This window comes from Tauraco erythrolophus, chromosome 6, assembly GCF_009769465.1.
Source record: "Tauraco erythrolophus isolate bTauEry1 chromosome 6, bTauEry1.pri, whole genome shotgun sequence".
Lineage (NCBI taxonomy): Eukaryota > Metazoa > Chordata > Aves > Musophagiformes > Musophagidae > Tauraco > Tauraco erythrolophus.
The window spans coordinates 39,611,523-39,631,914 of record NC_141470.1 but is presented as its reverse complement, the minus strand read 5'-3'; the positions used below and the strand labels follow the sequence as shown (position 1 = coordinate 39,631,914).

The window sequence follows — 20,392 nt, the reverse complement described above, 5'->3', positions numbered from 1 at the left end:
ATCTTTCAAAAGATGGAAAAATTACATCAAATGTGAGTACATTTTTTTTGTGCAGGTATAGCCTAGGTACATTTTTCACTAGCTTTTATGAACAGTTAATTGCAATAAAGAATATTCAAATTTTCCAAATTCAGTATCTTTCAGTGACTTATCTTCAGTAAAGTAGTCTTCATTTCAGTCCAGCATTCCCATAATATATTCAGTACAATTCAAAAGAATCCATACGAGACTGTTTTTTTTATCAGTGAAATACACGTGTAACACAATAACAGTACTGAGAGATTTTTCAGATCTCAGAGACTGTTTACTAAGCTCCTCCTATTATGTGCATACAGAGTAAAAAAAACACCACAGCAAAGTTCAACTGAAATGAAAATCGCAAAACCATATTTTGAGCTATTATAGAATGCTTGATGATGGAAACAATTTTGGGGAACTAAAAGGATATTGCTTCTAGGGTTTAATAATTTTTAAAATAGTATTCTAGAATGACAGTGGGGAAAGTTTTCTACCAGTACTTATTTTGTCACTTACCTATCCAAAGTCCTAACTACAGAAAAAATAAATTAGGGTCTCTCTCTTATTTCTTGTTAGAAAGCTCTGTTTTAGACAAGACTATGCATTTACCAAGGCTTTAGTAATAAGTTCGTACTGTCTCTTCTGTACGTATTCTGTAAATAATCACTGCATTTCGAACTTCACTCAACGTGCTTCATTAATACCACAGAAAAATGTCGCAGAGGGTTTTCTGAGTTACCAGTACAACAGAATGCTTGACTTCCAATGTATTGGAATACTTTATTGTAGTTACTCTCATCCTTAATATACAAAGATGTGTTATTGGCTCAGCCAACTTGGTAATTATTTATGCTTGATGCAAAGATGTTTAAAAGTCAAATTTAAGTTAGCATTTTGTACAAAGCTGTTCAATATGTCCTGCAGATAAATAAAGAGAGCAGCAATATAGTCTTCCATTTAAAATATCTCTAAGACATAGTTAAAATTTCATTTATTGTCATTCTTCCTGTAAAGAACGGCCAGACAGAAACTGGCCTGAGCTTGGGAACAACAATCCATTGCAAGTGGAGGTTTGAACCATTACAAAAACTGGAAGACTTCTGAAAAAGAAGGTTAAAATGGAAAGGTTAAATGCATATTTAAGGAACAGGTAATCTACCTAAAATCTCAATGATTCACAACCAGAGGAAGTACCAGATGGCATCTGTAAAATCTCATTGGCAAAGGTTCATCATTTAAGTCAACTGGGGAAAATGTGCTGAAAAAACAATTTTAATCCGTTGCCTTAAGCACAGTACATATTCAGGGAAAAAAAAGGTCAACTTGATGGTTCATAAAGCAATTATTTTCCCATAAAATATCTTCTAAAATAATAGACAAAACACAACCAAAGGCTGTCACCACAAAGAAAATCTAGATATTTTCCTACTTTGCAAAACAGTATCAGAACTATCAGGCCACATGGTTGCCCTCAGAGGAAGGACTCTCATGACAAGCAATTGTTTCCCAGTGCAAAATGTCTTGAGTAGACCAAGGTATTGGATAGACATTTGACAAAGCTTGATGCACAGAAAAATTCAAATATTGCATACTGCTCGTCAAAACGAGAAAAAACAGCCCTAAGAAAAGGAACTCAGTAAAAAACAGTAAAAAACAAAAGTCACTTGCTGAGTGAGGTTGCCAAGTCTTAAATCAACCATACTCTACAGAGAACATAGGTGCACAGATGGGCTGGCATTGACATTATCCTCCAACAGAGATAGTGAGGACTGAGGTTTCTAAGGATATAAACTATATTCAGGCTGACCGATACTGTAAAGGGAAAAAATGTATGTTTATCTAACTTTGTTTAACCACATGACATTTGGAGATTGTATCTGCCATGGCCCTGAGGGTACTCACAGCCCTGACTGTCTCTGCTCACCTCCTTGACCCAGGGCTCTCCCCTCCTCCCCTACAGCCCAGGACCCCACGTCAGACCCCCAGGACCATCAGCCCCTGCCCCAGCAATGCTGCAGCAGGGCCAGCCTCCAGCTCTCCATGGGCTGAGGTCAGCCTGTCCCCATCCCCAAGGCCCTGCCCACCCATCTTGGGGCCATGTCTGAGCCTGTTTCCCCTCACCAGCTCTATTCCTGATCCCCATCTGAACCTTGACGTCTCAGCCCAGCCTTCTTGCTATGGGCCTGCTGGCCACCAGTGGATATGAATGCTGTCCTGTAGATTGACTTCCTGGATTGACCTCAGACCTGCTTCACCACCATGATGTTGCCTTATGATCTGAACTCGTTTGAACCTGCCATCTTGCCATCTCCAGGCCTGCCCTGCTTGCCCTGCTTAGACACTGTGGGATGGGGACCTGGCTGGCAAGACCCCTACCTTGCCCTGCTCTGCCCTGCTGTGTTATCCCACCATGGGATCTCTCATCTGTGGTTGAGAGACCACACCAAAAACCTTGCTACTGATCTGGCTGGCTGCACAACCCATCCATATTTGCTCTTTGCTAGCCATGTCACCGCTCACATTTTCTACCCAATATATTACTTGCTGCTGCTTCACTCGCCACCATTCATGGAGGTTTTACATAGACGTTGGGTTGAAAACAGAAAAGCAGATATCCAGGACGCCTTCAACCAGGTATAGCTAAGAGATTGCAGAGTCATGTTTCTTCTCTTGTTTTCTCTCCCTTGCTTTTTCATACCCAGAGGCCCCTGTGAAGTAGAACGCTGCAGAATTTTATCTGTTAGGCTTCAAAGGCATTATGGTGCTTAGGATGCTAACCTAAAAGCTGAAGAGAGCATTGAACTTGTATCTCACATCCCAGCAGAGTGCTCTGACCTCTAATCCGTAATAAAAGAGAGAAAGAATAGCCTCCTCTCTACCTCCACCTCCTTTTCCAAGCCCAGGTGACACTTAAAAAGGAACCTGACAGAAGAAACAATAACGGTTAAGTCCAGTTTAGAGTCTCAGGAAGAAAAGATGCTGACAATTTCTACAAGGATTTCAGATTCTGGCTCCAGAGCAAACAGGGTAGCTGTCTGCTAGCTTCTCCCATTCAAGCACACTAACTCCAGAAAGAAAGGGTGTTCCAGCTACATCCTAGGATTTAGTGCTTCCAATATGTTAATTCTAAATGTCTTTCCATTACTTTAGCTTTTTATGGCTCGTTCCAGTGCCTAAATCATCTCATATATTATGTTTTTATACATAAGGCAAGGAGGTACAGATTAATTGACTTAATGCTAAACATGAAATTGTTGATCAATCTGAAAAAGAAAAATCAATCTTAGAAGTATCACTTTAGTGTTTTAAGCATCAGTCCAGTAGTCATCAAATTTTCCACTTACCACCCCATTTCTACTAGTGTTTTGGGGCATGCGATTTTACAGATGACTATAGCAAGATCAAATAGTTGTCATGATGAAGAAATTGCTTTGCTCAGCCAGGTTCTCCTAGGTGATCTGCTTGAAAGCCGTAGAAAGTTCTGCTGGCTTCAGCAAAGTTACACCCAGCTGAAACCACAGAGGAGTGAGATTCTGAGTTCCATTATTAACAACAAGGAAATGAAATACTGAAGGGCTTACCTTTAGGAAAAATATCTCTACAGTATTCAAATGAAAAGGAAGAAGACAATCTTGGAATTCAAATGAGCATAGAAACACAAGTGGCTGAAAATCACAACTTTACATAAACTCTTGGTTTGCCTCCTGCATCTGAACTGCTATGAAAATGCAGTTGGATATCAAAATGTCACTGCTGCTAAAGCAGTAATATGATGTCATGAGCAGATTAATCTCTTAACCTGGGAAAAAGTCACGTGAGATAGATGAACTCTAAAAAGAAAACTAAAAGGAAAAGTAAAGGAAGAAAAAGTACTGGTTCTACATAGTAGAAAAGAAATTTGAGTCAGGGAAAAGGATGTTACAAAAGGCAAGTGTTGGATAGATATGTCTGCAAGTAAAATTTCAATAATGCTAAACACGAGGCTATTGCTTTTGAATATTCATGAGTTTGAACGGCCTTTTATTTGTAATGCATATTCATTTAAAAGATTATATATAGCATATTTATGCATTAGGCTCCATCAGTTCTTATCTATCTATCATATATCATTACTCTTAGAGAAAATGAAAGAAATAAATTTTGAAGTATTACAAAAAACACAGCTTGCTTAGTTCTAGATTCTCTAGATTCATTGTGGGAGATTCTAGCTATTTTTTCTGTTCCTATCATTAAAGGACAGAACAAAATTAGTAAAGTAATAAAAGCAGCGGTGCTGCTCATTCTAAAGTACCCGTCATCATTCAGAATCAAGTCCTCCTATAACAAAGGGGAGATAATTTCTCACTGTGTAATTATACACTAATAATGTGGACCTAGATAGTTTCTAACACTAGTGTAGAACTGCATGAGAAGTTCTGTTAGTTTGAAGTTAAAAAAAGTTTTGTTACACCATTAATAATGAAGGAAGTGCGGACCTGTTTAGACACTAACAGGAATTCTTTCTAACCTAGTAGCAGAATCGTATATGACCTTGAGTAAAAGGATAAGCAGTTTGTAAATCTGTTTCATTGTTTGCATTAAAAGGACGGGCAAAAAAATACACAAGAAAGGAATGGAAATGGAGAAGAGGAAGATGAACGTGAGGAATTATTGTTTCAACTAACGCTGCTGCTGTGTTAGCTATTCTGTAGCTGTTACAAAATCTACTTCCTTTATCAGATATGGAAAAAATAGACATGGCCTTGACACAACAGGTCCTCTGGTTGTGGTACCAACCAGATGTGTAATAGAAGCAAAATGAAGAGCAAAACTACTAATGCTCCAGTACTCCCAGAATGTAGCTGCTAGGCTTCAGCAGTAACTTCAAAATGTTTGTACGTTTTCAGGTTCCATTTTACCAGCTAGTACAATTGCTGTTGGAAGTCATACAGTAACATTTATGATTGAGAAGGTAATCTAATTATAACATTGATTTCAGAAAGCTTATTTCTATGCAGAAGAAAAAGTTACCACAGACAGATATTTCAAAAGCAGCTTTCAACAAAAATCTGATTTTTCAGAAGTTTGTTTCAATTCCGTTTAATTATTGTGGAGCTACAAAAGAGGGAGAAAAGAGAAAATATCCAAGTAATTCTATTTGTACTGAATAAGTCAAACAACGACAACAAAAAATCTTTTGTTCCAGCTCCCTTAGAAAGCTCCCTACAGGGAGTCCATCTCATGAACCACATACTAGTTTTAGGGTTCAAGTTTGGGTGGGTTTATTTCTCTCATGTTCCATATCCAGAACACATACTGTGGTCAATCTAAATCTCATACTTCCACCTTTATATTAACATGCATGTTAGGTGAATGTTTAATGCCTAGGTTTTAGCTGTCTGCTCTGCCATAGCAGATTCCACAGCTCCTGTGTTCACAGAAGTTAAACGTTTCAGAGAACAGAATAACAAAAAAAAAACCCACCTCAGTGAATCACCTCAGTCAACATTGTGGTTTCCCTGATCCAATATTCTAAAAACTTCTCATATGTATCATCACCTAATTCAGCATAAGATGATGCTTGATGATTGAGACTAAATGAGAAGAAGGGTCTTTCTGAAATATCATTCGTCCAAAGCTTAGATGTTCTTTTTTACCAGTCTAGATTCATATCCTGAAACCGCTTTCTAAGGGCTCAAGCCACTTGCTATTTTCGTTGAAAGAAACAAAACATACTTCTCTTACAGCCAACTTGATTTCACAGTGGCTTTTTAATTGTAGTAGCTTATTGGCATATAGCATATGTAATCCTCTTGTGTTCCTACTGTGGCAGAACTACCTATCCGTACCTCCCAGAAGCAAGATACAGGCGTTTCTAGGCAGGAGTTATTACAAGAATAATTATGGCTAAATATACACAAGATCGAATCTCTTGCTATACCTTAATGATTAGGTGCTTACTCAAAAAGAGGAAATGAGAGATATTTTGAGGCTACTTTTGTTCCCCTTCAGTGTCAAGTAACTTGTATATAGATTCTCTAAACTGGCCTTGGAGTTGGTTCTCTAAGCAGTAGGCTAGAGAAGATGGACTCGCTGATTTCCTCAGGGATTTTGCTATACCCTTCTTTACCACAGAGTTTTTCAAAGATCTTGCAGAATAAGATGATACATTAATATCCACCTAAGAGAAGCTATAGAATAGATTTGATGATATTAAAATCCAAAGCATCATACCCAGAGTACATTGAGTGAGACACAAATGGATGCAAATTTTTAACATAGCTCTACAGACATAAGTTGCCATGTTCCTTCAATGCATGAGAAAATATGGCTACAGATGAAGAACACAATTAATGTCTGGAATATCATAGATTTGGAATATAAAATGTTAAGAAAATCCCAAGATCCAGACTATGGCTAGTGCATAAAGCTGCAGAACTTCTCAGTTTGTCAACAGGCAACCTAAGAAGGACACCTCCCATTGCTTATTCTCTGACTTAATGAGAAACAGGTTGCACACAACTAGTGCCAGGTTAATTGAGTTTACATATCTGCTGGTCCTTTTCATTATCACCTACTCCCTGTGCTGAGCTTTGAGACAATGAGCTTTATTTAACAGATCCATCAAGCCTATTATCCACCAAGTCTATTAACAGTTATCTCCCCAATGACTGAGATGTGTTGTGAGCTGTCAGAGCATTTTATTTCTGCCTTGTTCATTCTTTCAGCAGTCTGGAAAATTGCAGATATATTTATATGTATGAAAATGCTACACAGTCCAAAACACAACCTGGCATTTTCTGCTAGTCTTGTGAGATGTCCAGCAGCTAAATAAACAAAGAAAAATCAAAAAACGGAAAAACAAATTGACCTACCCAAAACACTAGCACATTTTCTCGGTGTTTTGTTGTTAATAATTCATAATTGAGATTTCATGGTAAAAATACAAACTGCTCAGGAAATTCTTTCAAAATTAAAACCCAAGGATTTACTATGTGCACATCGATTATCATAGGACTGCTGTTAACCAGCCTCATACGTAAGGCCGTAAAGTGGCTAAACATCAAGGAGAGAGAGACAGAAGAAAAAGTTAGGGTAGTAAAAAGCAGTGATACTCAGCCTAATGTGGGTGTCTTGAAAAATAACAGTAACTTTGGATCTATGGAAAGGTTAAACAGTTCCATTTCTTTAGCCAAGTTCTGTTTACAAAACATTTAAAATATGACCACAAAGAATGTTTTCTCAAACAATATAACTCTACCAAGATAATGTTGCTCATGGACTAATTTCATACCAATCACACTAATATTCTGTACTGACATGCTAACGCTGCTTTCATTGTTCCTGTTTAGAAAAAGAGACTATAGCAGGGCTCGGGGAAAGGATAGCGTAGATTTATTAGCTGAATTTATGCTGCTTTATGATATCGTACTGAGAAGTAGTATGCAAATTGTTCAATTATCAGTAAAAGCAGAAAAATATATGGAAAACAGCCTTACCTTTATAACATAAGTCTTTGGCTTTTTAGAAGATCAAATTTGCTCTGCCAGGCATTCACCAAAGCAGGAAAGCAAGGTGAATACCTTGATCGACAAAAGCCCTTGTCTCCTCTTTTGTCACCTGAACACGACCAACTGCACTGTACCAAAACATGGACGTGCCCACAGCAACAGACATGGCCTCAGCAGGTGGCTCAGGCCTTGGGTGGGCTGCAAGGAACAGAGGGATAACCGCAAACAGCAAACCTGTCTCAGGAATTGAGGCACCCCTGAACCTGGCGTTCCTCAACATTCACACCAGTAAATCTGCAACCTCGGGAGAAATTATGTTTGCACTGGCTCGTGTAATCTCAACAGGGTGGCTGGGCTGGCTGGAGCTGCCAGGCAAGGACGGAAGTGTGTTGAGATCACCACCATCAGTTGGAGACTGCACATCCCAAGGGAAACTGCCGGCTGCCCTGTCAAAGCCGTGATACGTCACCTGTGCCACAGAGCTGAAGAAGCATCTTCCAGCCTTAAACATGGTTTAGGCAGCTGCATTTTAGTTGATACAGTAAGTATCTTCTGATCTCAACCACAAAAAGCATGAGGTAGGGAAACTAAAGATAGATACTAATACATGTGCATGTCATGTTTTGATTATTGAAAACTTTTGGAGGAGAGACGTGGCCTACCCTAGAGATATTAATAACGTATCTCCCTCGTCCTTCCATGACAGGGATAGAGAAATAAGGATGGCTAAAAAAGTTTTGCAGCAATCTTACAGAAAACTCCTCTGTGCCCAGTGGAAAAGAGTCCATTTTGGTATGGACGTACAGTAGAAAGAGCAAAGAAACAAGGCGGAAAACGTGCGTCCCAAAAACTCTATGGGAATGTTTCTGTTTGTATCAGTTACATGAGCACTTCAGATATTCCTCAAATACTCCAATTTCCTTCATTATGTCTTTTCCGTCTTTTTGTTAGATATCAAGAACATTCTATAATTTCCAAAGAATTTTCAGTGTCTATTTCTGTTACCACATTGGGTAATTTTTTAAAAGACAGCTTACAAATGCTGTTGAATAGGCTGCTTTTTATAATTCAACTATGCTTATGCTTCAGAAAAATCTGGTAAAATCCACTTAGGCTGTATTAAATCACATCAGAGTACAATGCTGTAAGATATTATAAGTAACTTTCGTTACCTAGTTATCTCTAAGGAAGTCTTAGCCACAAAATGATTTGAGCATTTAGTTCAACAAAACGTCTTACAGTCACGGTAAATACATGGTGATGTGAATTATGTCAAAACTATGTCTGAATTATGTCAACTTTTTTTCACAGTGTATATGAAGAGAGGGAGTTTTTTTCATAAATTTTTTCAGCTAAACAGTTGCTAAACAAATATTTTGGTTGAAAATGTAAGTATATGGATGTCATGATATTCATAGTTATAACGCTGCTGGCAAGCCTGACAGCTTGCCAGCTGAAGCTTTAAACACCCAGCCAACTTAAACAGGAGAATGAATTCAAATAAAGCAACTGCACAGGACATAGCAAAACGTCGGTACTACATCCTCAGTCTTCTCTTCGCAGCTCAGGCCCTTAAAATTCAGTTGCAGATGTGTTTTTTTTTTTTTTCTTCCATTAGAAAACAAACAGGCTAATCTTCACTCTGAACGTGTACTCATTGAAATGTTGCAAATTAGTGCTCAATTTCTGATTGCCTTTCATCAACAAACTAGTTAAATAGCTAATTAAAACTGTCTTCAAACATCTCAGTTGCCAATATATTCGAGATGTCCTAAATTTGGCTTCAAGCTAGAACAAGAAAAGAAAGTACAATCTTTGTTGTTCTATTGAATGACCTCTGCATTTCAAGCAGATTTTACTAGGGTATCTGAAATGTTGGTAGTCCACAAAATTTAATGAAAACACTATGAATATGTTCAATTCTTTTCTCAGAATTACAAGAAAGATTGTTCCTCGTCTCCAAGATTGCTGATTTGCAAAGAATACTGCAAAACTCACTGTTTCGTCTCCATCTATTGATATTTATACAGCCTAGAGCTAGACCTGTGGGGGGGGAGGGGGGAACAACAACAAACCCAAACAATAAAACAAACAAAAAATCCAAACTAAAACAACAAAAAAACCCACCAAAAATATTTTTGTGACTGTGATGGCATGTAAACATCATAATCTAAAATTGTAACCTGAAAATCTGCACAGAGCTCCTCCTTAATCCCAAAGGATTGTATGGCTCACGAGAGACCTTGATGTATGTGGCCTAAATTCAGAGTCGGGCAGAGGCAAATTAGCTAACTGGCAGTTTGGCAATTTAGGCCAATTACCCTAATACAAATTTCTGCTTATGAGCATATTCATTCTTTTTCACATTACATCCTTCACAGGCATACTATATCCAGTTCAGAACACAAGCAAGGCTTATGTCTTTCTCTCAACTGTGTGTCTAATGTGACAATATCCAGATCACAAAAAGCCGCAGCAAAAAGCAGCAAAATTCAGCTAGCTAACAGTTACCAAGTAAGGGAAAAAAGGTCCCGTCACCAGCAAACTGAGCCAGTGAACCCATGTCAGAAGGTGGAGGGTAGGGGCAGATTCCCACCTAGGATTTTCTGGTTGACTTGAGGAAGAGAGGTTTTCTCTGCAAGTGTGAGGAGAATCATGAGCACCAGTCAGTTCCCTATCTTCTCAAAGGAGAAAGGTAGCCTAAGGTGGAGACAGGTGCCAATTAGGATAATATTTAATCAAAGCAGATGAAGCAAAGGCTAAGGATATCCATGACAAGTGTATCTGACAGCGACGTCTGATTCCAAGATTCTTGTCATGGTTTTTAGCTTTGGGCCCCTTCAATACTCTCATGGACTCACTATTGTCTGCTAATTCTATTCGAACAGCGCTACCCTGAAATCAGCATTTGAGAGTGCCCAAACCCAGAAATCAATTATAAATGCTCCAACTGGGCTCTTGGTTATCTAAACTTTTTGTTTGAATTCTTTGGGACAACATGAAAGGAAAGTGTGGAGAGCAAGCTCAGTGAGTTGAACAGTGACTTCGTTCTCAGAGAGGAAATTTCCAGACTTCAGAACAGAAATCTTGACACACAGCAATCATCTTTATATCTGGTAATGGCCAACCCACCTGTGTTGTCCCAAAACTTGGGATCGTCACCTGGTGTGCAACGAGCCAATCCACACACGGGGTGGACGTATTTCCCTTTTTTACATATATATGTATACAGTGTGCCCCAAAACAGCACACTGAAGTTCCAAATTGACGGTTATTTATATACAAAACATTAACATATTTACCTTTCTAATACATATACATTGTTATTCTGTTAAATGATTGGTTAAGATTTCTTTGCCTAGAATGCAAATTAGAACACATGCTCAGTTTCATACTTCTATTGTTCTCTTTTGAGTAGGTGGTAACATTTGGGAGGAAGTCAAGGAGTTGGTGGTTGCGATCTCCCCCGGCCGAAACTACCTTTCCCCTACCTACTACCTTCTTTTGGCAAATCTAAGCAGTTCTTCATGGGTTGCTGATGAAGCTAGTAATTCATCGCTTTAAACTTCTGCTTTAGACATATATACAATGGGACATTGTTTTAAGGTACTGGTTCCACAATTCTACAAGTCTGGTAGAGTTAATTTCTAACCCACAGTATTTCAACTTTACCTGCACATGGATGTCGCTTTGTTACTAGTTTGTCTCCTTACCATGTGCTCCAAAGGAAGGTTTTAATTCTTTCCCGAAAGAGATGAACTCCCACAGAATAAAAACAGTTATTCTGGGAAGGAGTGGGAGTTGTGTACCAGGATACAATCAAAGTCAGCGCCCTGAAGGTATTGTGATGGTTCTCTCTTCAAAAAGTTTGGTGCCTCAATGAAATGAAGTACAGTTTTAGTCTAAACAGCACCATACAGAAGACCACGATCCATTAGACATGTGGTGAAAGGTGGTGCAAAAACTTCAGGCACACACACACACATTTCTCCTGAAGTTTGGCCTTGGAAAGAAATAAAACAAGCTAATCTTTAGCCAGCTGCACATCTATCCCAGTGTTTAAAGTCACTAAAACCTTTTCCCTGCTAGTGCATGTATTTTTTAATTTGTTTTTTGAAATTGTATTTATAGTTCATTTAAAAGATCTTGCTAGAACAAACATGGAACTGTTAGATTCATAAATTAAAGCTAAAATACTGAGGTATATATTTAGCTCTATTGCTATGCATTACTGGGCATCTCCTTGTAGGATGTTTATTGCGTATTATGCTTATTGCATCTCTGATCAAATGCCTCCACCAGTTTCTACCTATCGCACTCCTGGTCTCAGTTACTCACAGTCGTACAATCCCTCTCACAGAAGTTTGGAAAGCAGTTTGCAGGACAGCTTTATGTTCGCATGTATGTAAACTTAGCATCTTTAGCTAAGGTCTAGGAAGATTAAGACAAGAATTCTTAACCCAAACCCTCAGCAGCTTGAGTGGAACATGCTCTCCTCTAGTGCTCTTCTTTGCTGATAGAATTCAGAAGCCTAGGAGAGGGATTGCCTTCCCCACACCTCCTCCTCCATGATACAGGAGTATCAGCAATAACTTATATTGGCTCTTTATTCTACTGTATTGATCTTGGAGCACTGTAAAGCATCATTTCTAAATATAGTAAAATAAATCCAAATAGAAAAACTTTACATTTGCAGGACAAATCCTTTTTAGGAAAATGAGATGCCAAAACACCATTTAAAAGGGCGTTGCATTGTTTAAATTGAAAGGCTTTTCATATATTCCCATAGAGGGAGAGAGTATATAGAGTCTATATTCATTCATAGTTCCATATATTGAAATAATACCTAAATGATTTAAAGTCCTGGTTTTAACTAGTAGTTTACAGAACAGGCTTTATCTTATATTAAGTAAAATATCAGGTTTCATACTGACACAATTAAGCGTTTCACATTTGTGATTATAGTAAGAAATTCTCTTAAGAATCAACTGTGTCTACATAAATTTACCGCTACACAAGACATGCACGTGTATTTCCACTAATATTTGTGTTTCAATCAATAAAATTTAAAACACTAAACCCACCATCCTCACTACATTTTTTGTTTTCAGTTTTTCTTACCAATTTATAATGATAATCGTTTCAGCTTAGAGTTACAGGAAGGCACCATGCATAGGACTGAGCACTAAGATGAGTCAGGAGCAGCAGCTGTCCTCAGTGCCCCGTCTCACTGCGCAGCTCGGGCTGACAGAACGCCAGTGGGTGAACATTGCAGGAGCAGGGAGCAATCTAGGACAACTGCCCCATCACTGAAGTATCTGTGTACGCAGGAGCAAGATTAGTTCATAGCACATTAGAGATGAAATGAGATAAAGGACAGAGCCTGTAAAAATAATGAGCTACTTGGGAAGCGTTTCTTAGCTCTGAGTAAAACGAGCAGGTGCCTGAAACACGGTCAGTCCGAACAAGGAAAGAAATAGTATGTTACTATGTCCTGTACCAAGATAGGAAAGCAGGGCGTTGAGGACAATTTTCATACCTTGAACTTCATGAAGATTACAGTGAATCATTGATTTCAGTGTCAAGGTCGGTCAGTTTTCAAAACTGGAACTCGAGTGGTACCACAGGAAGGGTTCAGCATCCAAATGTATTTGATCAGAACTGGTCAGTGTTTCCAGTTTTCATTCTGTGCAAAATTCCAAATTTTAAAATTTCCTTTCAGTGCTAATCGGACCGAAAAATTAGATTTTTTTAAACACTGTGAAATGTTTTTGTGTTTTTCTGGAATTTGGAATACTGTTTTCTACTTCCTATTTTATCACTCGTTTTGACTTTCTGATAATATATGATTCATGTGAGGGAAAGTGCACTACTAAAGCCAAGTGCTTGAATAGTTTTTGCTTGGCACCATATTTAAAAAACAAATGAAATGCAACATTTAGCTGAACTAACATTTTGGGAAATGTATTGCCTTGCAAAACTTGTGATCAACTCTACAATCATGTTATTTCCTAAAACAATGCCCCACAAAAGTTTTGTGTTCTGAAAATCCCTAGTTTATCACTTAAGGTTTATGTAAATCACATTCATCACAACAGTTTAGATAAAATGTCAGAAGTCCAGTACCATGCATTCTGGCCTTTTGCTCAACATGAATTTTCCCTACTACACAGTGAGAGAGATGAGAAAAAAAAGTAAAACTCCAGACCAAATCGCAGTTGGGTATGAGTAAAAGCCAGTCCAAAAAATAAGAACTCAACGTTTTCTCGAAGATGAATATGTAACGTACTGCTTTAGCATAAGTATGAAATCACAAAACTGCAAATAAAGACTTTATTTTCAGTGAAGATTTTTATCAGTCAAAGAACAGTAATTTTCAATATACCCTTCTGGTAAACAAAACCATTATCTCTTCAGTAGCTGTTTAAAAATTTCATTTTAAAAAGACTTAAATGAAACTGAGGCAATATTTATAGCTAAAGGTTATACATACATATATACTTTGTATACACAAAAAACAACTGATAGAAACAGAAGACTATCATGAAACTTGGGCACAATAGTGTGTAAGGGAAAATAGACTTGAAGTTTCTTGAAGAATATTTTCAACAGGTAAAACAAACAAGACACATGTGACTGAACTCCTGTCTTTGTCTCTAAGGACAACAGTTCGGTAACAATGAAAGTCATGGATACCCAACTTTAGCTGTTATTAGATTTTAATTTAGAGCCATACAGAGGCAATATTTGGATATATACGAGTTCTGTTCAAGTTTGGGTCATATCTAAGTGCACTGCATTGCAGCAATTATTTATTTAACGCTGCTCATGTCTCCAGAGGTGGTCAGTGACAGACAGTAAGACAACTCTTCTGCAACTGGGCTTTTCTTTTGCCCAGTTAGTCTTGTTTCAGTGCTCTCATGTGTCCTCTTGTATTATTGGTACGGCGCCTTCTCCCCTCTCTGACTCAGCATGCAAAACATGTGGTATGTCCGACTTTAGAAAACATGGTACCGCCCAATGACATGACTGCTGCTGCCAAAAATCACTCTAAAAAAAAAAAGGGCGAGTCTGTACTGCTGTGGATTAAGGTCAGAAACAGAATCTTCTGGCCTCCGTACTGAGCTTCTCCCTATCCACTTCTGCTGCCCCCAAATACTTCCTTTACAGTAGTTGAGATACATTATGTCCCTAATGACTGTCCCATCTAAAAATAAGTGCTCTTGACACACAGGGGACATCAGGCTAGCACAGCAGGATGCTGAAGCGTCTCTAGATGCGTAGCAGGGCTTCTCTTACACTGGGTTGCAGCAATTTAGGAATTCACACTTGATAAATGCAATGAGGGCGGCTTCTTTTTATCTCTTGCAAACGGTGCCAGGACTGATATATTCCTGACCCTTATTTGGGTCTCCAGCTTATCCTTTTACGCTGTTCCCTGGAATCTTAAAATTCTGATGTTCCATTAGGCAAACATGCCCTGTAGTTGTATACGCTTTTTCACTGACATCTATATTACAACTATGTAATTGACAGCAGCTGGCCTAACTTTTTAAGCTTGAGTCTACATTTTTTTAAAAGACTCACACAGAAACATACTCTTTGTTTGCTCTGATAGTGTTTCTCAAGCAGAGAGATAATGCCTGAACTCTGGAAAGTTTCTTACCTGTAGCTGAAATAACTCTTCTGCAGCTTCTATCTTGTTTTCCAGATATAACAGTACAGCAACAGGCTTCGCTGCGTTACGATTAAATAATGCTATTGCTCGATTCAAAGATCTTTGTCCTTGCTCTTTTTTCAAGGTGAGAGGAAATCACAATGGAAGCTAAATGAAACGTAACTACTTTTCTTAATAGCAACATATTGCATTATCCCTGCTATGGGCTAGATTAAGCTGATTGAAGCCCTGTCAGTGCAAGGCACAGAGAAATAATCTGTCCTTGTTACCTACCATAGGAGTGGGAAAGATAATTTTCTCATTACAATAGTAATAATTAGTCTCCTGAAATACTACTTATTATAAACTGAGAGGGAGTAGTATTACAGGTATTGTTTCTCTCTCTTTTCTGGCATTCTCTTCACTGTAGTAATTTTGTAGATGCCTGCATTGGCAAGGAGGAATTTTGTTCTGGAAGTTTGAGTACTGTACTGTTTTAGAAACCTCCAAAAGTCAGGAAAACATACGGACTTATAGAGGATGCTTAACTGAAAGTCTTTAAAGAAAGTTCTTTTTCAATTTGCAATGGAAACAGCATTCTTTTGCAATGTGTTTGTCAGTACTATAGTACATAAACATCACAGTTTTTCTCAGATCCTCTGAGAAGTAGGATTGTAAGAGAACTACACTTGAGAAACCACATAGCAAAGGAAGCACTAATGGCCATAAAAACAGACTCCAAATCTCCCCCGAAAATGTTAATTTTCTATTGATTGGTTCTACTGGGAGGATTACCATGTTTGGCAAAGGAAAGGACACTGCCTCTTAATGGCATTCACAGCTTCTTGCCTGCTGTGGGTTGTGATTCATTTGTTGGCTAGGACATTCGCTTTTGTCTGCTTGCTCTTCAAGTGTTACCTAATTCTTGTTTCAATAGAATTGTATGTCATCATGTTTATCCAGTATGTGATCAACATTGCCTCTAGGTTGTCTCTTAAAAAAGAATTCTGTAATTTCAGACAATAAAACTGGTCTCTCTTGTCCTGTGAAAGCCATTCTGTCAGGAAAACTTAACTTCTACTCCTCCTGAGAATACTTCACTTCAGGATTCATATCCTTTTATGTCCCAAGAAACTGCAGAGATCCATTCCAAGAGGGAGAAGGGGTCAGATGTTTGCTTCCCTTTTGAAGGAAGTCAGAAGCTACCTTATCCAACAACGCAGAGCGGTATTTGGTATCCATTATTAAAGCAAACGCAAGGTAGGCTAGGAAAACGTAATGGCCTTACCTTTAGGAGTTCATGGACACACTCATTACTGCAAACTGCTTATTGAGACCTCCAGCTTGTCTCTTCTTTTCCCTTTGGCAAACTGTGTCCCGAACTTTTTAGAACCAACTTATCCACCGTCTTGGCCACCCTGCCAAGCCGTTTCAAAAGCAAAAGCAAGCCATGCTCTGAGAGTGTTACTAAGGCGTTTTCTTTGATTATACCTAAACCTGCACTTACGGTGTTATTTCAGAGCCACAGACGGAAAGCTGCCTGTACTGACATAGTACTATCTCAGCTAGGTATGGATGGCAGAACCCTAAGTAAATTGCTCTTTGCCCTTGTTTTTCTGGCTATTACAGAAATGAACAGTACACTGAATTATAGTATCATTTTTATACCAGCATATTAGTGTTTAAGGGTTGAGCTATTTCTAAACTAGCCTCCATTTAAATAAATCTGGAAAGTAATGCATAAGTTGTTTTACAGGCTCAGTGTAACAAAGGAAAATTAAGCAATTCATGGAAGCATTGTCTAAATAAATATGAAGAAAAGCCACCAGTAGTTCTTTAATCTCACTCAAAAAGTCCTCAGTGTTTTTTTTAATTACATGGCTTCTAAAGAATAAAGGAAAGTAATTTTGTATCTTTTCCTTGTTTATACCCTTAAAGAACCTTGTTTTCACAAACATTTTGTTTGCTAGGTTTTCATGCAGTACTACAATAATTATTCGCAATAATGCTTAAATGTAATTTTTAAAGCTATTTTAACAATGGTTTTGTTCACTTACTTAGAGATTCCACCTTTTAAAAATAATTAAATATGTATATATCTTTTTTTTTTAGTTTCAATACATTTAGTTTAACAACTGGATCTTGTTGTTCACTAGAATAAAAATAGGGACATCAGAAAGGGAGGCTAAATCCCAAGTAAATACTGCCATTGGAAATCAAACCATGTAGATCAAAATTACAGTTTTAGACTGCTTCACTTCTCCCACCTACTCTGTCTTGTAAGAAAACATAAATAGAACAAAAAATTTATTTTTGTGGAAAAGACAAAGTTCATCCTTTACCAAAAACAAAAACTGAACTGGAAAGCTTTGGGGGAAAAAAAGCCCCAAATCCCTAACCTCGTCCTTCAAATAAAAACCTCAAGAACTTTCCAACAACTGCTACAAGAAAAACAGGATTTTCCAGACTTTGGAAGACACATTCTCCTAATGCTATCATGTCCCTGACAAAAGTAAAAGTTCAACTGCATATTAAGGCTGTTCACACTTTTGCAGTTGTTTGCAGTTCAGTTGTCTCTTCCTGCACCTTAGCCAGAAACAACCTTCATTACAACTCCACTCAACACTTTAGGGCAACACTGAAGTCTTGGACCACTCTATACTTCATCAAGCCAGAAGTGACCACGCACACCCGAGGCCTGCACATGGAACCCACCAGGATCACGCACACGCAGGTGTGGTCACAGTGTGCTGCAAACCGTGCGCAACTCAAAAAAGGTCTTGGCAGCTCCTTTCAGCTTTGGGTGCTTGCAAACAGTCATTCTGTCCTCGTTATTGATAGACCTTCTGTCAGTTAAATTATCCATTTTAGAAAAAAGCCTCCAGAATCCCCTTCCAACACCTAAAATACTAAAGCACAATAAATGATTGTCAGGCTGAAATATTTATAGAAAACAGGCTGGAAAACAAAGACAACAACCCCCAGCTGAGCTGGTTGCTTGTGCCCTGAAGGCCCTGTATTATTTGACCCTGCATGAACACATGAATGCTTCTGCATGAAACTTATCACCCAATGCTCACCACTGTAATATTTGTTCTTCCAAAGCAGACAATTTGGTAATAAACAGTACACTCTCTTCCAATCAAAACAAGCAACAAAAGAACACACATTCTGCCCAAATGATTAGTTTTCTTGTTTGAGAAAACTCCATTTCAGCAAACAAAAAAACATAAAAGGACACTGTGTACCAATAGCAAAAGTATTGAAGATTTGTTACTCCTAAGCTCCCCTCTTAACTAATGAGGGGGCAGAATGATTTCAGGGAGAGGGCAAGATGAGATCTCACCACACACACACAAGTACACCATAGACGTGTTTCATGTCAATGCTATTAAAAAGAGCTTGCTTATTCTCTAGTCAATTCAGTGAGGAAGTCCTTCTGCAGCTTCACAACAGCAGCACTTGAAAATCAAGTGTTTTTCCCTTTGCCAGCAATAAAAGGTGTTCCTATGGCTATTGCCCTGTTTAAAAATCTACTTGGAAATTCTTAAGTCTTTTGAAATGAATAATTTGCCTAGTTGGCAGGTATTCTTAATGAACCAGGGAAAAACCTTTATCTGATCATTTTATGAAAGATGTACACTTGAAAGTTACCCTAGAAAACCCACTCAACCATTATGTCATTAATATCAATATTGTACGTTTTGCAAATCCTGCATTCAGGGAACTACTTTCATTTTTCTTCCTCATGTGGCTTTATCCTGGGCAATTACTGTGTCCTTTTAAAGCAGAATAAATTTATTTCAAAACACTAATTTAAAAAACAGTGCTGTTGAAAAGCTACATCCTTACGTCTTCTGTAAATAATGATCAATTAAAAACAGTGGCAGAAGTCAACAATGAGAAATTGCTACAAGTACCTGGGCTTTATGAAATCCTGAGAACCTGCTAAGGTCCCAATTCAATAAAGCTTTTAAACATTCCTAAGTTCCGTGGTAATTCACATTTCTCAGACATACAATTAAATATCTTACTGAACTTGAGCCTACACCTAAAACACCATCTCAGCGTATAGGAGCACAGCTTTGCGTGAGGGATTCTCCATTGCAAAATATTAAGGAAACTATAAAGTGTCCGATATCGAATACAGTTATTCGGTGAAGTTTAATGGCTAACTCAGTGACTGAATGAAAGGTCAAATATTCAAAACTGGTATAAAAAGCATCTTTACTCAACAACTTATGAAAAGGAAATAACGTATCATTTGAAGCCATTAAACAAATTACATTACTGATCCTGACAAGAACTCAGTAAAACGTTTGCCAAACATTTTGCTTGTCCACAAAGTATTCAGAGAAAAATAAATGAAACAGGACACATTACACAAGCAACCATTTAAAAAAGTCAATGTAAAAATAGCAATTATGTATCTAACTGTTTTTTCCCCATCTGTTTTCCAAAACATGTAGGTGACAAACACCACGTGGATCACTTTTCAGTCTCATTCTCAGGTTCACTGTCTCCACTGTCACTGTCTCTTCCGGGGTGCTCTGGCATGGTTCGATGTTCATCCACTTCGGCCACTTTCAATTCTCCTTCCTTTATCATTTCTTCCCCTACCTTATTTTCTTCTTCTTCTGCATCCTCCTGTATGCCTTGCACTTCACCTTCTACTTCAGTCTCTTGAGTTTGAGTGGTTTCAGTTTCTTCCATCATGACAGGTGGGGGCAGTAAACGCTAGATGATTAAAAAAGAAAGAATTGTCAGTTTTTACAACAAATTTGGGCATCCAATCCTATTTTAGCTTGAACTGTTCACCTTATATTTAGGATTTTGCACTAGATAACAAGTTAACAACAGAGACTTAAAATTTAGAAGTCCTAATTGTTTGTAGGCACTTAACTGCTATAGATAAAAAAAATAAATGAAGAATAACCTTGGCTCACACAATGGTCTTATTAGACATATTTTTTGCCTGAGAAGAGGGTGTTAAAAACACAGTACTTTCTATTCATGGATATCAAACATATTTCATTATTCTAAACAGCCAGACAAGTAATAGAGCTACAGTAAATCCCCACCTGGAGCAACAAGCACATTCCTACCATAATCTCATCTATTATAATTTCAAACTCCTAGATACATTTAACTTGCTTTATGAGGTCTTTAACAGGCTTGTCTTTAACAACTCATTCCAGTTATTTCTCCTTGAAAAGTCTTATAAAAT

General features: G+C 38.0%; 1 protein-coding gene across 1 annotated transcript in view; it reads right to left on the bottom strand.

The window, feature by feature from the left end:
* Positions 1-18,997: 18,997 nt before the first annotated feature.
* Positions 18,998-20,392, bottom strand: part of AQR (aquarius intron-binding spliceosomal factor) — a 63,326-nt gene continuing 61,931 nt past the window's right edge. Inside the window, 1 exon segment of the mRNA XM_086613410.1 lies at positions 18,998-19,902. Within this exon segment, the coding sequence (XP_086469536.1) occupies positions 19,654-19,902 (249 nt within the window). The 3' untranslated portion in view covers positions 18,998-19,653.